Here is a 14304-nt window from a genome sequence, read left to right as displayed (position 1 = left end):
GAGGCACAATTCAGACGGTCTTTTACGCCGCTATAGAGTAGTACGCTCAGCGGTAACCGACAAGTCGACTCGTTTCCTTGACTGGCTTAGTTCTTCCGCTAACCTCGGCTGCTCCCGCCATTCGCCGTACCCCACTGACCTGAATGAGCCACTAATGACGTATTTGCCAATGGTCACCGGCCTCTATAGAGAGCCTAGTGCTTCGTTCTCTGTGTTTACATGCTTCTTCGTGATTTCGGCTCTCCTTATTTCCCGTAGTGTATAAGCAAGAATAAATGGTCTGATTGTGAAGCGAATTTGTCCCATCCATGGGCATTTTCCGCCCATGAAACTGTTACTCCCATGCAACTAGCGCATAGCAGTTGGTTGTTGCAGACTTTCTGGCAAACGAGTATGGCATGCGTGTACGTTTAAGTTTCGAGGCAATATGTCACGCAACTATTTCTCCTGTTTGGGCTTTATTAAGAAGAAAAGCTTTTTGACTAGGCGGTTTGGGCAGATCATTCCAACAGCGTGCTCAATCTATTTCGTCATCGAAATCGTGATGAGGCCGTACGTTTTCCTGGAACATTTACTAACGCGGTCCCAACGTTCTGTTTCACTAGGTACGATGAAATGTCTTCAGCTTCTTAAAATACAAATATCCAACGTGTATGCTCCAGACGTCGTGCTTGCTCGTAAGCAAGCACGACGTCAATAGCGGAGTCTCAATAAAGAGTAATTTTCAATATGTGAAGAAACTATTTGTTACTGCTGGTCCTTATAACGAGCTTCTTACAGTTATAAAAAGATATGCATCCGTACTTTCATACGGATCTGCTAGTAAAAAACAAACATATTTGCAGAGGTGAATATATCTTCATGGTTTTCAGGGAATCTAAAAGCGGAAATGTTCCATTTCTTTATGATTATGTAGCCCTTTAAAGCGTGGATAGCTTCATCACCCAAATCTACTTTATACTCAAGATCTAGTATTACAAACGCCCATTTTTTAATGTGTTTCCAATTTCAATTAATTCAACAATAGCCTTATAGAATTTTATTCCGTATAACAGCAAAAAAAAACTATATATAACAGTTTATTTATTCGCGGCACAACTATGAAACAATAAAGTACGTTTTAGTGGTCGAACGAGCAGCAGTATTTAAGGCTGCTAAGTGATAGAATTAACAAGAAACCATATGGCAATTCCCTGTATTTTTGGAAATTCACAAATTCAATGACTGTAAGAAATAAGATTGAGTTATTTAATCAGTTAACTGCTTTAACATGTTTATTGGATAATGTATATGATAACGTTAAACGTCTGCAACCATGTTTCTGTTCTTTTTCCAAGTGACAGCCATTACGACCACAGAGGTGAACATTGCCACCATCAAGCCTTCACAGCTTATGCTTTCGCGTCACTTGATTACACCGTGCAAAGTGTTTGGTCAGTGCCCGTCGTACTCCCGTTGAGATGCTCGCTAGCCTTAACGTTCTGTTATGGGTCATTATGTACGTACGCTATTATGACCATGCTGGCTCTCCTAAAACAAGTCTTGTCCGGAAGGTACAATAATAACGGGGGAACGTTGGCCGATGTGGCTGCCGTGCACCCTTTGGCAACTAGGCCGGCCTTCGACCTCTCTGTCCCTACACTGGCCAGCCTTCTTATTGTATTGTTGCCTTTTTATCGTTCAAACAGACAGATAAAAGATTCATGTTACTATGGCTGTACTAACGACGAGATGTTCCCCTATGGCAGGTTTAGCTATTCGCTCAGGGATTCATTGGTACGCTATGTTTGATCATAAGCGGTTTCATGATTCTATAACAAACATGCCTGTCTGTCTACCTGAAAATAAGCAGTTACGAATTGTGAGTACAAATTATCAATCATTATTTCTTCCGTTTTGTATTTACGAACTGAGTATCATATAGGTTACCATTTGTCTTATACATTCACATCTAATGAAGTGTGATTGATTTTTGGGGGTTACAAAGAATGGTTTGACCCGTAGCCTTGAGACAGCAGCCTGGTCAGGTTTAGTAATCAAACAAATAACATCAGCTGATAACATTATCTACCATTAATTGTCGATTAAGTCGACCAATATACTGTAAACTGAAGTTTTGGCGTTCAAGTGACTGGAGACATTTGGTTCTGATAAAGAATCTCTCCGATCGCTGATTGCGTACGATTGTCTAACTTTCATTGCTCATTCTTATTAAAAACAGCAGCTAACCACCAATAGATTCGCGTCATACCCGTTCTCGGTGACGATATTAGTGAAATTAATGCTGTTTTTCTTTTTAAATCGATATCGCTGCTGTTTACGTTACACTACATATCCCCCGTGGATACGCTTATTCGATAAGGGCTTGTAGCCGCGACTAATAAATAATAATAATTTTGACTGACAAACTTCTGCAAGTTACAATATTTACGATGCAGGAATAGCGTTTTGTTATTGCCAATATGTCTTTCTGCGTCTAGTCTGTCGATTTTTACCTTCCATCCGGTCTCATTCGTTTTTGATCGATTTTTTCTAATCGTTTAAACAGCAGCAAATAGCTCAAAAATAGCCAACACCAATTTATATGGTATCACAATCTATTATATGGCGCCTAAGTAAGTCCTATCCTTGCTTATTGCTTCCCTGTTCCTTATATGCCTTATGTATATGCAAGGCTGTCCAAGGTTCTACAAAGTTTTGCCTAAATTACAAGTCTTTGAGCGTAGTTCAGGCGCCTAGAGCGGGTCTCTAAGTTGGCAAAAAAACAGCATGTTTAATACTTCCTATTCGTTTGGTACGCCGTTGGAGTCATTGGGTGAAGTATGTACGACGCAGACTCCGAGGTTGAGATTACAACTTAAAAGTAGCTTACTGGGCTCCAAAGTAGCGTTTTCGACCTAAAAAGGCATTCCACTTAACTCTGATCGAAGTTGTCGGAGATTTTTGTCAACACCGAAAAGGGATTAGTTTTAATCGAGCTTATGATTCCCAGCTATAGAGTCGTCACCGTACCCGGACAACGTCTTATTTTGTTGTGCAGCTTTTCAACTCTCGAAGAAATGCGCAGATTACTACCGCCTAACATATATTTGAAGCCTGATCTTCTGAGGCATCCAATCTATGATGCGTAGACAAACAACTGCAATGGCTTTGTAAGCCCGAAAAGGCGCTCCATTAGCATGTCACATTTAACCATAGGCACACGGAAGATAACGAAAGCCATGAATAAGAGTCGACACCTTTTTTTTTTTTAATAGAAAATACCGCATTTTTTACTATGCGAAGTTATTATTTTACGCACTGCCTGTCATTTTTCACGACTTTCCCGCAGAATGAGATGCGTCATCTCGCTAGAAGGCGGCGGGTTCTTTTGTTTCGAAGAGATTTTTCGACCACGTTTTTAGTTGTTAGTCCATGTCAAGGGTAAGCCCACGTGGATAGTTGCCTAACTAATAGGAAAGGTGAAAATCCATCGGCGCAATGCCCGCAAAACACAGAAGGCATAACAGAATTTTTTAATCAAAGCCAAACGTCAACGGTCCTTATCACGTGTGCCTTTTCGTTGTTATGGAGCAGGATAAATTGACTTTGTTTTTCGGGTGTTTTTTTTTTTCTTAGATAACCTAGTTGACTTGATGCAATTGGTGCAGATCAACTGCTCGGTCCGTAAAAAGCTATTTTCAGTTAGTAAGACCTTTGAAAACCAATCAAACACAAAGCAGTCTTTTTTAGGTTGTGATCTAGTTGAACGCGGGGCGTTGGCTTCCCTCCTGGAGCCATTCATTCCACTTTCTGGTTCACGTCGCCCTACATACACTATCTCTTATCGCAAAACTTGGGATGCAGAGTTAAGCCGTAATTCCTTGTGGGATTCAGAGAGGCTATATAGCGCCCAAGCTCCAAGCTTCTGCGTAAGCCCAAGAAATTTGAAATGGTTAACTACGGTCGTGTGGGCAGAAAACTGCCCACACGACCGTAGTTTCGGGCAGTTCCCGAATTGTTTGTTAGCTGTTTTGCTTCAAAAAATCTTTTGAATAATCGTCACTAAACTCGATCAATCGGCCAGAGCGCAGGACGTTTTCTAGGTTCCGGATGCTGTCTTCAAATTTAACAAACCACTCCTGAGAAATCGTTCTAGTGATAGCGCTGTCAGCGAACACAAGGCAGATACTCGACAATGCTTTGGCCTCGGCGGGATGCACAGCTTCGAATGCGCCCTTTTTCACGTAGAACATCAATCTTTAAGGAGTTCTTCGAAAAAAAAGTTCTCCTACAATACTGGATTTGCATACGCAACGCAATATTGCAACAGGGCGCTGATAAAGTAACAATAGCGCTTTCGAACGGTGTACGAAAGGTAAATAACATCTAATGGAAAGAAGGAAAGAGGGTTTTTTTTGGAGCGCAGGGACCTTTTTTTCCTAACGCTTATAATTGATTTTGTCCCCTTTTATTTTGGTCTTATATGATCACTTCTCTAGAAACGAGAACCTTTTGGAGCCCTATTCATGTGGTTCATCAATAGAGTGATGGACTTGTTACCCTAAATGGACTCGTCAACGAAATCTGATTTTTATCGGCTCGGAGCGGATCGCCAAAAAGCTGCACATATCCTGATGCAAGGAAAATATCGTAGATACTCAGTCATTTCTTAGTCAAACGAACAGGAAAGGCAGACTGTACCACTGGACATTATGACGGGCTTTTTAGATAGATTTTCCAATATGGCTCATTAGGTGCACCGCAACGAAGCCTTATGGACCGTTTCAGCTGGCCTAGAGATTTGGGAGCTAACAAATATCACCTCAGTTCAGCAATACTATAGTACTAGAAGGGAAATCGTGTATTCTGGTAGCTGTTTAGGAGATACGGCCACTTCGCTAAAAAAAAAAAGGGATTTCGCCAGTTTAGGCATTACAGTGCCAACGACTTCCGGTACGCACTGCATTGAATCGCATCATTTCTAGTTACGGATAGGTTATGGAACGTGTTGCGCACGTCTGCTACTTCGACCCAGAAAAAGATGTCAAGAGACCAGGCGGGTCAAGTACTAGAACAGGCGATATACTGGTATACTGAACTATGAGCAATAAAATGTTTGTTTCGGATATAAACATGAGCAATGCATGCGACAGGTAAACGTGAATATGCCCGCGTAAATATAAAGCTGTGCACAGGCTTCAGTTAATTTTTCAATTTGGATGGAAAGCACAACTCAAACGAAGCACTTACACACAGTGGTGCTAAGTAAAATATCATGCTATCATAAGCTATTATAACAACCCAGCTGGTCTGTCGTTCTCTCTACGGAAGTTAGAAAAAAACTGGGCCTTTTTAACAGAATTAGCGATACTAATCTATAAGGCCCAATAATGATGTAATATATCGCAAAAACACTTCAAAATAACTTCTATAAATGTATCCAAGAGACCGATATGCGAGGCAAAGGTTTACGATAATACTCAACCGAATTGATCTAACAAGCTTTCCGGCTAAGCAAAACCCTTTGTGGTGCTTTGTATGTTCCCCCCAATTGCCAACGAAGGCAAGGAAACGTTTCGTAGGTGTGCATGATATTATAACGTACTTGAGAAATTTCAAAACCTTTCCAGTGATGTTTAAGGAGATTGTTATAAACGCCTTAGAGTGTGTTTTGGCTTACGGCGTATGTTTGGCAAAAGTAAAGCCACATTGACTCCAGGTGGAAACTCGGTTATTCTGGCAGTAGAAGAACATTGTTAATGGTAAGCGTTCAGCCTTCATAGATCAAACAGCCTACGTTTGTAACGATATCATTGAAATGAATCGACCTATAAAACTTTGACCTCTTATCGATTTACTTACGACTTCGGGTAGTAATCCCAACTAATCAAGCGCCTCTTTTTGCCACTCGATCACAACAAGTTACTTCGTAGCTTATGGCAATGTCATCTAGCTGCACTGGGCCATAGCAATTCACGCCATAGCTGGTTCAATTTCGACATATTACCTTTGTTGTTAATCGTTATCGTAGCGAATCGCATACGACGTCTGTCTGAAATTGCTCTGTGTGTGTTGCTTTTTATCCTTCTGACCCAGCTCTTCGCCTTCTGTGTGCAGCTTGGTCGGGCTTTGTTGCGACAACGGTGGCCTCTGTACATACGAAAGGGGGGGTCCATTTCCGTTGTAGTTGTTGCATCTACCAGATAGCTCTAGACGGCACGTCTCCTACATTGTCTGGTCTCTTTTGACAGCGTTCCCGATTTACGTAATCTCGAAAACGATCGCCTTAGTACGGTCTTACTTTCTTCATCACATGTCAGCTTTGTCGTGCCGTCATCTCGGCACGACAAAACCAACCATATATTTTTTCCTGAAAACAGCGACTACCGACCTGGTGAAGGGCTCTAGGTGTGTGTATGTTATAGCCTGTCGCTTTATTAAGGCCACCGGTGAAGGCGGCGCCTCCCTGTGTTTTTTTTTCTATTTGTGTCTGTCCATGGCAAACTACACGCAATGGCTCGGAGTTAGTCGAATCACTGCCGAACAAAGGCATTCCGGTGCGTCGCCCGTCTGTTCGCCTGCAGATGGTTCGCTTGGACGCACGACGAGCGACGAAGCGATGCAGGTTCCATCGTCCATGCGCCCTCGGCTCGCGTTATAGTAAGCCTCAACCCGACTGCGCGCATACCAGGCAAGCATGGAACATAGTTGTCTGCTAGCCCGCTTGAGTGCTACGACGGATATGCCATTCAGATTTTGTGTAGTGGGAAAACGGGTACAAGTCCAAAGGGATGGCTTAAATTCTTCATGGAAAAGGCTGAGAGATGCCATATTTCACCAACTTTAATTTGTTTCACTCATTTTTTTCTTTCTTTCCAATATTACCTTCTGCCTCTGCCTTTCTCTTTCAACCATCCTAAATGTAGATAATGACATGATTGTGATACATACCAAAACGGGACCGCAAGCCATAACGACAAATTGCACTCTTCTAGTAGCGAATATTAGAGAAAATTTCTTCAGACGCGGAGTCTGAAGCAGAGAACAGTCGCCAAAATGTAAACCAGACGTTCTAGCGAGAAACAGAGACAAAGGAAATCCTTATTTTATAAACTAGATTAGACAATGATTTTATAAACCGAAGAGTATATATATATATATATATATATATATATATATTTGCAAACGGATTTACGAAAATAAAATATGCTGGCTCTTAGGACAGTGTTCTTTTCGTGCTGTGTAGATTCATAATGTGTCATTTGAAGTTAAGTAACTTTGTCCCGAGAGAGATAACATGGCTGTGGTTGAAATAAACCGATCCAATTGCATCTGATAGCCACAGAAAAATACGTCACCTAAGTCACACGAAATGGTCGGAAATGCTTTTAGGAATGATACGCAAAACCCACCATGCTTCTGGGTATGTATCTCATGATGTCATCTCGCAAACACTTTGACAGTGGCAAAAGCGTAGTAAAGCAGTTAGGGGGTGTCATAAGAAATAAAACAAATGTCGACCGGCCACTTTGTCCTTAACGCTTCATCCATACATAAAAATTCTCCTCTTTATGTGTCGGCTAGAAAAGTGGCTGAAGGCTTTGACACTACACAAGAGAACAGTAGGACGTAAGAGGACTAGCGCCGTATTTATTCTAGCATGTTAGCAGTTCCCCGAAAAGTTTCGAAGCTCCATTTATCGTTGGGCGCTACTACAAAAATTATACCCAGGCAAAGCAAGATTCAGCCCTTTTCTCTATGCTCCATCTTGCGTTTTTCTCTCTCTTGATTCCTACTGTTAAGTGGCAACGAGGCAAAAGCAAACAAGCGAAAAGGAATCAACCGCCTCTCTGCTGTATAAGGGCTTCGCTTGACTTAGCAGCTGGAGGCTGCAGAACTTCAGACGGCTATATCCGTTCTAGTTCGTCGCTATCCGCGATGAGTACTTGTATACGCTCGATCGTTGTCAGCTGTTCTAGCTGCAGTGAGCAGTACGTTGCCTACAGCGCTGTAATTAGTGACGACGCTCCCGCACGATTCTCTGAAGGACAACTTAACGTTGTGGTAACTGTATAAAAATGAAAAGAAGCAGATGTGTTGTTATGAACCATGTTCTAGTCCGTATTCGACGTTATGACTTGTATTTCTGTGACTTCACAAGATGCGGAACACATCTTCAAAAAACTTTCGCAGTACCACTTAGTGTGATTTGCCCGTTTTAGAGTAGTATTAGAACAGTGATTACGATATGGGGTGATCTCCGAAGATATGTCTGTTGAGTCTATAAGTTTGAAGGGGCCACAAAAGCCACAGTAAGTTATTTGTTAAGTTCCAATATCAGGTATTTAGATCAGAAAGCAAATATGGGTATAATGTTGTGCATTTAACTTCTTTAGTTGAGTAACCCAGTGAGCCGCTGTAATCTTGAAACTACCCGTGGTTAACGACTTCTTTCAAGCCGGTTGGCCTCGATCCTCTCTTCGATATAGCCACGATATCCATCTTGTAAGGCTGCTTTCGACCATCTAACTTCTCCATGTTCTGAGTTATGCCGTTGTCAAACGTTCCATCAGACGGCTGGTCTCCAGCATGATTCTAACCGTATGTCTATGCCCGGGTTTGAACCTAGAGCACAGCGTGTCCCTAATATTACCAAGAAAATGCGTTACCCTCTAAGCTCTCAAGGGCACCCGCTTGTCTAACTTAATAGCAGTAAAATGCCTTTGCAACCTCTGGTTTTCACCAACTTACAATAGTCAACGTTGACTTGTCGAGTCTTTTAAAGGTAAGCCTAGAGAGAATCATCCGCTTTGCCTCACAAAAACCTTTCCCGGATTTTTCCAAGCCGCATAGAAGCTGACAATAATATAAGCCGTCGATTACAGGCAAAAAAGGTTTCATTGTGGTAAGGGTCCAGTGTGCCCGTATATATGGAGTAACTGTAGTAACAGATTTTGCTCTAATTCCTTTTTCTCCAAGTTTCATTATATTCTTCATGAAAGAACGATATTCCTTCTCACAGTATATGAGACCGCTGGCGCTCGGTCGAAATGGTCTGAGTTTAAGCCTAGCATTAAATATATATATATATATATTTTTTTTTTTTAATAACATTTGCCACTTTCAAGTGCAAGCAAAAATAGCTCAATAAAACGTACGCTATCATAGCGTCAGCTTGAGACGAGTGCGCCCAAACGGGTATTGTATACGAACGAAATACTACATTGCACAAAATATGACAGTTTGTTTGCCATGGAACGGGGCATAGATATAAAGACTAATTCTTAATTATATTGATTGATAAAATCTTGTTCAGGTAACTTAAACCATTTACATGCTAAGTTCTTGATAAATTAACCAATAAAGTACAAACGATTAGCGTGATTTTTTTACGGTCTTTATTTCCAAGACGAATGAAATACAGAGTTCCACGCTTTCGTATGACGGATCTTTCTAGTATTTCAAGGCTGATGCTGAATTGTGTTGACATGGCTGATATGTATAAAAATTTGTACATGCTTTTAGTGATGTAACACTAAATCGATTGGTTACAATGTACCTTCTCTAATATTTATTTAGGTAATCTATATAGAAATAGGAAAACATAATGTTCATCAAAATGTTGCAAAGTGTTCAATTATACAAACAAAAAAGATATTGCTTCTATGTTATTACTTACGGAACAGACATAGGTCAAGGTAGGCATTGACTAGTTGAAAAGTGAGGACTGTGTCGGCGGCTTTCTAAATGAGAAACTTACCTCCAATTCTCGATTACGTAAATATGCTTACATCTAATTTGGCACTCTATAGGCGATTCAAAATGTACCTCATTGGCTCACGTGCCCTTCTCTTCGGACACCTCGCTCTAACATTTTTCGGTGAGTTCAGCTATTTTGCATCGTACAAAATGCGAACACCTCTTCGAAGATGAATTTCTTGAAAAAATTCACTTAAGCGATTATACGTGTACCTATATATACTCTGTACAAATTCCCGAATAATGCAGTGCATTCTTGTTATTAACCATTGTGCCAAACTTAATAACTTACGGGCGTCTAAACGATTACGCACATACTTGTACATACATCTCTAAGTCGTTAGCGATTTAGAAAAACATTTTACCTTAAATATCCACAGTGAGATTGTGCTCACTGCGGCGACATGCTAGTCCATAATGCAAATAATTTTAACTTGTAGTATGGCACACAAAGTTCTCTCGGGACACTCGCTAACTTTGTTAGACCTTTCTATTACTTGCTGAACTACTTATATACAACTATACTCCGTTCCAGATTTGTTTATACTTGAGGATTTTACTAACAGAAACAAAAAAAAAAAAAAAGATGGATTTTCGAATGTGTGGCTAAACCCCGAACTTGTTCTAAGTTTACGCTTATTTAAAATATCGCTTCATGGGAAATAGAATACTTTCTGTAGAAATCTCTCCGTTTCTTTCGAGTTGTACATGTCGCTAGTTTCTTAAGGCTAATTAGCTACGAGTCAGTAGCGATTCAATGGAGAACGAATTACCTCCTGCGTCCTTATCGTCCTGAGATCTTTGTTTGTGCTGTTGCTGTTGTCGTATTGCTGCTTGAGTTAAGAGGACGAGGTTGATTTGCTGTTCAGGCGTTAAAAATGGCACTCGGAGGAGACCTCCCGACAGAAGGGGCAAATCTGGTGATTGGGCAAGTTGCTGCACTGAATGACCATGAGGAGATGGGCAGGGCGAAAGCATGCCAGAACACAGAAGAGGGAAAGCGGCCATATTTGTCGGCGCAGTTATGTCAGCTGGGTTAGAGAGATCTGAAATCCGCATATTCGAGTATCAGAGTGATGACTAGTTAAAATACTGTGTCGCAAAATAGATGCTGCGGTCATCAACGGATGTTATGTATCTGCAGGCAGATAATCTGGAGAGTTAGCCGAAATTATTCGCCGAGAAACTCTACAGCCGTCTTAAAGTAACACCTCAAAAAACAGATAAAGACCATTTCGAAGTGAATCCTTACCTAGAGGACTGTATCGAAATGGGTTGTTGGTGTGGCCTGGGCTGGGCGTTTCATCTCTCCCATGTGCTGTGGTTGGGGTTGGGGTAATTCTGCAACTGTCGGTTTCTTCCGGAGAATCTTCAGCCAAACGTTTTATGGCACGTGCAGCATTTTCGGCAGCTTGTTGTTGCCTACTTCCCAAATTGAGTCAATATTTACGTTGTTAATGTGTGTCTTTCAAAATTTTCCAGCAGTAACACAACAGTGCTGCTAACTGTCTTCACAATCGAGCGCATCATCAGCAATTGTTTAGATGTAGAAGACGTTTTAATTGTATTTTTTATTGGGCAGTTGGGTGAAGAAGAGTACCCACCTTCGAAGTGCCACTTGAGCAGCCATGACCCTTTGTCTCTCAACGACCAGTAGACAATTCGCGCACGGACAGTCTCGCCATCTGCACAGTTTTTTATGGCCTTTTAAAGACGAAACAACTCCATGATTGCGACAACGAGCGCATTTTGGCGAACGAAGGCGCGGTGCGGACGATTCCATCACTGAAGAAGAGGCCTAAATATTTATGGTTTAAAAGGAAGCAGTTATCTATATTTCAGTCATAAGTAGGCCACCGAATCAGTAACTTATCTGCCCGAAGGCAGTATTTCTCCGAGTCGGATTCCTTACAAAACACGTTTTGTCATTAGCATACGTGTCGCAAGAATAAACATTAAATATATACTTCAATCTCTTTGATGGCATCCGCTAGCTGTTGAGTGCCGGATACAAGATTAGGAAACAATTTAGCCTCAGTCATTTTGTTGAAATATAACATCATCATAGAATAATTATGGAACTCCATTATAGACGTATCATGTACAGTGAGAGAATACAAATACCGACAAGATAGGCTAATGTTAAAACCGTCAGGAGAAAAACCTATACATATAAGTTAGCATACAACTATGGAAGTAACGAAATTGTTACGCAGAATATGCGATATAAAAGATACCCTATTCTAATAACAGTCATTTCTAACGAAAAAGGTCCGAGGCCCGAAGATCTATATCTTACTTGTACGAGGTGGATCTTCACTTTGAACAGGTACGTAAATACAGTAGAATCGCTAGTTTCACCAATAGGTTGCAGGCCTGAGTAAAACGGACGTTGAAAATGTTCGCTTGCGAAACTAAGCACAACGCAGGCTTTAATTCATGACATAGGTGGGATCGACAATTTAGAGTTCATCTTGGACGATAATCTGGACGAATTTAACCCATACGTGTAATTTATATTGGCGAACCTTAAGATGTTCTATAGAATAACTATAGCACTCATGAATAGATCTGTAATTGCGCTAGATGTATATAACTCTTACAAAAGAAAAACAGATATTTAGGACGACGGAATGCATAGTCTCACACAGCTACAGAAAATCCTGAAGAACGCACCATATAATACTTAATTATTTTAATACAATGTTTTCCACAGAGCGCGCTAGCAGTTCTTCTGGGCACACTATCGTATCACTGGGTCAGTTCTTCTCACGCTGAATTACAGTCTCCACACAGGTTAGCATCATTGTACTAGGAGTCTTCTCAACAATAGCAACAATCGTCACAACGCTCCTATGTTAATCCGTTACGTACGTTCGATTTGGTTACCAATGTCGTGTTTCCCTATGAAGAAGAAGGAAAACCCTGCTATTTGTCTGTCGCCTATAAGAATCTCTGCATGTGATAGTTTGCTTTTCTACCTCAAATCTTATGTAGCTTCGTGTTTAGAAGTAGTAGGCGGCGCTAGAAAAAAAAAGGGGCAGGTCCTTGGTCTGGAAGGCGGGACAAAAGTCAAACACACTCATTCGTAGTTTGAATCAGCTCTACTGTGCTGTAAGCTAATAGCGGCCTTACTTAGATGATATTACTTAAGTTCTTCGAGCTAGCGACACGGATATAGGCTACGTATAAGAGGTGGTGTGATCTTCTGTGTGGGCTCTATAAGTTAAGGCATTTTCCACTGACTTTCTTTCGTGTTAAACTTCTGAATTTGTCCACAGACATGTTTGTACTGGGTACTAGTGTCGCATAGATTGATCCCCAATGCTTCGGGTTGATTCAGGTATGGCAGCCGATGGCTATGGCTGTGGCTGTATGTGTTTCACATTAGCACATGTTTACTGTAGACCTTCGTAGTTGTACTCGAAAAATAGACTGTTCCCATCTCTTCTGCGTTTCTAGAGATCGGCCGCTGCGGAGTAGCCGGGCGGAGATCAGAGAGAACGTAAGATAGACATTTTCTTCTGGAGGCGACGACACATAACAATGGGCGGTACATTTAAACGACAAATAACGCATGAGCACACACCATCAGGTCAGAGTGACTCCTGCATGACTCTTGTACAATACAAACAATAACATCTAATGTTGCGTCTCCTGATATACAAACGCATCCAGGTAAACGGATAGCCGATGTTATGGTAACCAAGTGGACACTTCTACACACATAAACACGCAGTCATATGTAAATACAAAAAACTGAGCAACGCCGCTTTCCTACGAGAGTGTCGAGATACAGTCTTATATGATCATTATTGGCCAACACTGAGGTCGATTTAATACAAGAGAGCAGCTATGGCTACCTGACGAAACATGTCCGCCTCGCGTTCCATAATGTACGACACTCGCGACGCGCGATACTCTTGTAATAGCTAAAATCCATCATGATCATAAAATTGCTGAAAACGTCACAAGCACTTATGGATGTATTTTAAGTTGAACTTGAAATAGCAGTTTGTTAATTCGGGTCCCTGCGCGCACTTAAGTAGCGCCGAGAGAGCAAAATATGACACACGTGACAAAGATATAGCCTGCATATGTATGTATATACACTACGACTTAAACTTCATATGACTGCATCGTAAGTGTAACGCAATTGTAAAGCTAATGCTTAGAATTACTATGCTAATTATTAAGCGTCACATAAAAACCTGCTATATCTTCTATTTACTTTTCGTATAATGGCGATATAGAGCTCGGGGTGATGATTTGTAAGGTGCTGTGATAGCCAAGCTGATTTCGACTGCTTTTGCGGCTTGATATTTTCCGGGTAATCTCGAAAACCCTGGTCCTATACGTTGGCATTGCAAGTGTAGCCGTTTGCCTATGCGCCCTGTGTTTGCCATCACAATGGGGAAGTCCAACCGATTATATTAGATAGCTATGTTTAAAAACGGTGCCGCAATTCGGATGCGCGCGAGTACCTCAGTGGGCGTGACAGGCACGGTACGTATCAATCGCATAACCACGAAGATCGGTAGCGTAAAGTTAGGCAGCACGTGA

The 14304-nt window shown here is 41.3% G+C and overlaps 2 protein-coding genes across 5 annotated transcripts; one reads left to right on the top strand and one right to left on the bottom strand.

Moving 5' to 3' along the window:
• Positions 1–1719: 1719 nt before the first annotated feature.
• LOC147757577 (uncharacterized) lies at positions 1720–12564 on the top strand. Of its 2 annotated transcripts, none has more exons than XM_086980624.1 (4): positions 1720–1861; positions 9795–9862; positions 12013–12070; positions 12458–12564. In XM_086980624.1, exons 1-4 carry the CDS (start codon positions 1742–1744, stop codon positions 12554–12556), a joined length of 345 nt encoding a protein of 114 aa, XP_086836750.1. In that variant the 5' UTR covers positions 1720–1741; the 3' UTR covers positions 12557–12564. The 2 variants fall into 2 exon arrangements, with proteins under 2 accessions (XP_086836750.1, XP_086836751.1); XM_086980625.1 differs by lacking the exon at positions 1720–1861 and adding an exon at positions 7922–8294.
• On the bottom strand, positions 9358–14092 carry LOC111244991 (uncharacterized). Of its 3 annotated transcripts, none has more exons than XM_086980623.1 (4): positions 13973–14092; positions 11346–11539; positions 10994–11163; positions 9358–10787 (listed from the first exon to the last, which is right to left on the bottom strand). In XM_086980623.1, the coding sequence occupies exons 2-4, from the start codon at positions 11522–11524 to the stop codon at positions 10474–10476; spliced, it is 663 nt and encodes a 220-aa protein (XP_086836749.1). In that variant the 5' UTR covers positions 11525–11539; positions 13973–14092; the 3' UTR covers positions 9358–10473. The 3 variants fall into 3 exon arrangements, with proteins under 3 accessions (XP_086836749.1, XP_086836748.1, XP_022648398.1); XM_086980622.1 differs by lacking the exon at positions 13973–14092 and adding an exon at positions 12418–12541; XM_022792663.2 differs by lacking the exon at positions 13973–14092 and adding an exon at positions 12041–12532.
• Between the last annotated feature and the right edge of the window lie 212 nt (positions 14093–14304).

This window comes from Varroa destructor, unplaced genomic scaffold, assembly GCF_002443255.2.
Source record: "Varroa destructor unplaced genomic scaffold, Vdes_3.0 BEIS01000002.1, whole genome shotgun sequence".
Lineage (NCBI taxonomy): Eukaryota > Metazoa > Arthropoda > Arachnida > Mesostigmata > Varroidae > Varroa > Varroa destructor.
This window is presented reverse-complemented; position numbering and strand designations above follow the sequence as displayed.